The 558-nt window shown below is 44.3% G+C and overlaps 1 protein-coding gene across 1 annotated transcript in view; it reads left to right on the top strand.

Annotated features, from left to right (window-relative positions):
* The window catches only part of nedd9 (neural precursor cell expressed, developmentally down-regulated 9), a 47,086-nt gene that overhangs the window by 43,615 nt on the left and 2,913 nt on the right, over positions 1–558 (top strand). The window contains exon 4 of the mRNA XM_037693066.1: positions 465–524. Within this exon, the coding sequence (XP_037548994.1) occupies positions 465–524 (60 nt within the window). The remainder of the gene's footprint in view (positions 1–464; positions 525–558) is intronic.

Raw genomic sequence — 558 nt, forward strand, 5'->3', positions numbered from 1 at the left:
CTCCTCCCACAACAGGAAGTCAACAAGAACATCAACTACATTCAACAATCATCACATGATCTGTCAGTCATCATCACATGATCTGTCAGTCATCATCACATGATCTGTCAATCATCATCACATGATCTGTCAATCATCATCATTTGATATGTCAGCCAACGTCACCTGAACTGTCAATCATTGTCACATGATCATCAACTGATCTGTCAGTCATCATCACATGACCTGTCAATCACGTCCCTGCTGTTTGTTTAAATGTCCAAAATGTTTAAACGTCATTAATGCTCCGCCTCCAACTCCAAAATACAACATGGCAGAAAAGCTTTGAGAGTCTTCTTCCATCTTTAATGATGTCACTAGAACCAGCTGAAAGTCCCACAGCGCCGCCCGATGGCTGAAACCCAAACTGCTGGTGTTCTGACACGATCCTTGACATTTGAAGACCGTTATGTTCTGTGTTTCAGGTGTACGATGGTTCACCTGGTCAGATGTTCTCTGGTGGAGCCAGAAACCAAGGGGTCTACGATGTTCCACCGTCTCAAATGGACCTCAGGACCC

The sequence above is a fragment of the Nematolebias whitei genome, chromosome 19 (genome assembly GCF_014905685.2).
Source record: "Nematolebias whitei isolate Nwh7 chromosome 19, NemWhi1, whole genome shotgun sequence".
Classification (NCBI taxonomy): domain Eukaryota; kingdom Metazoa; phylum Chordata; class Actinopteri; order Cyprinodontiformes; family Rivulidae; genus Nematolebias; species Nematolebias whitei.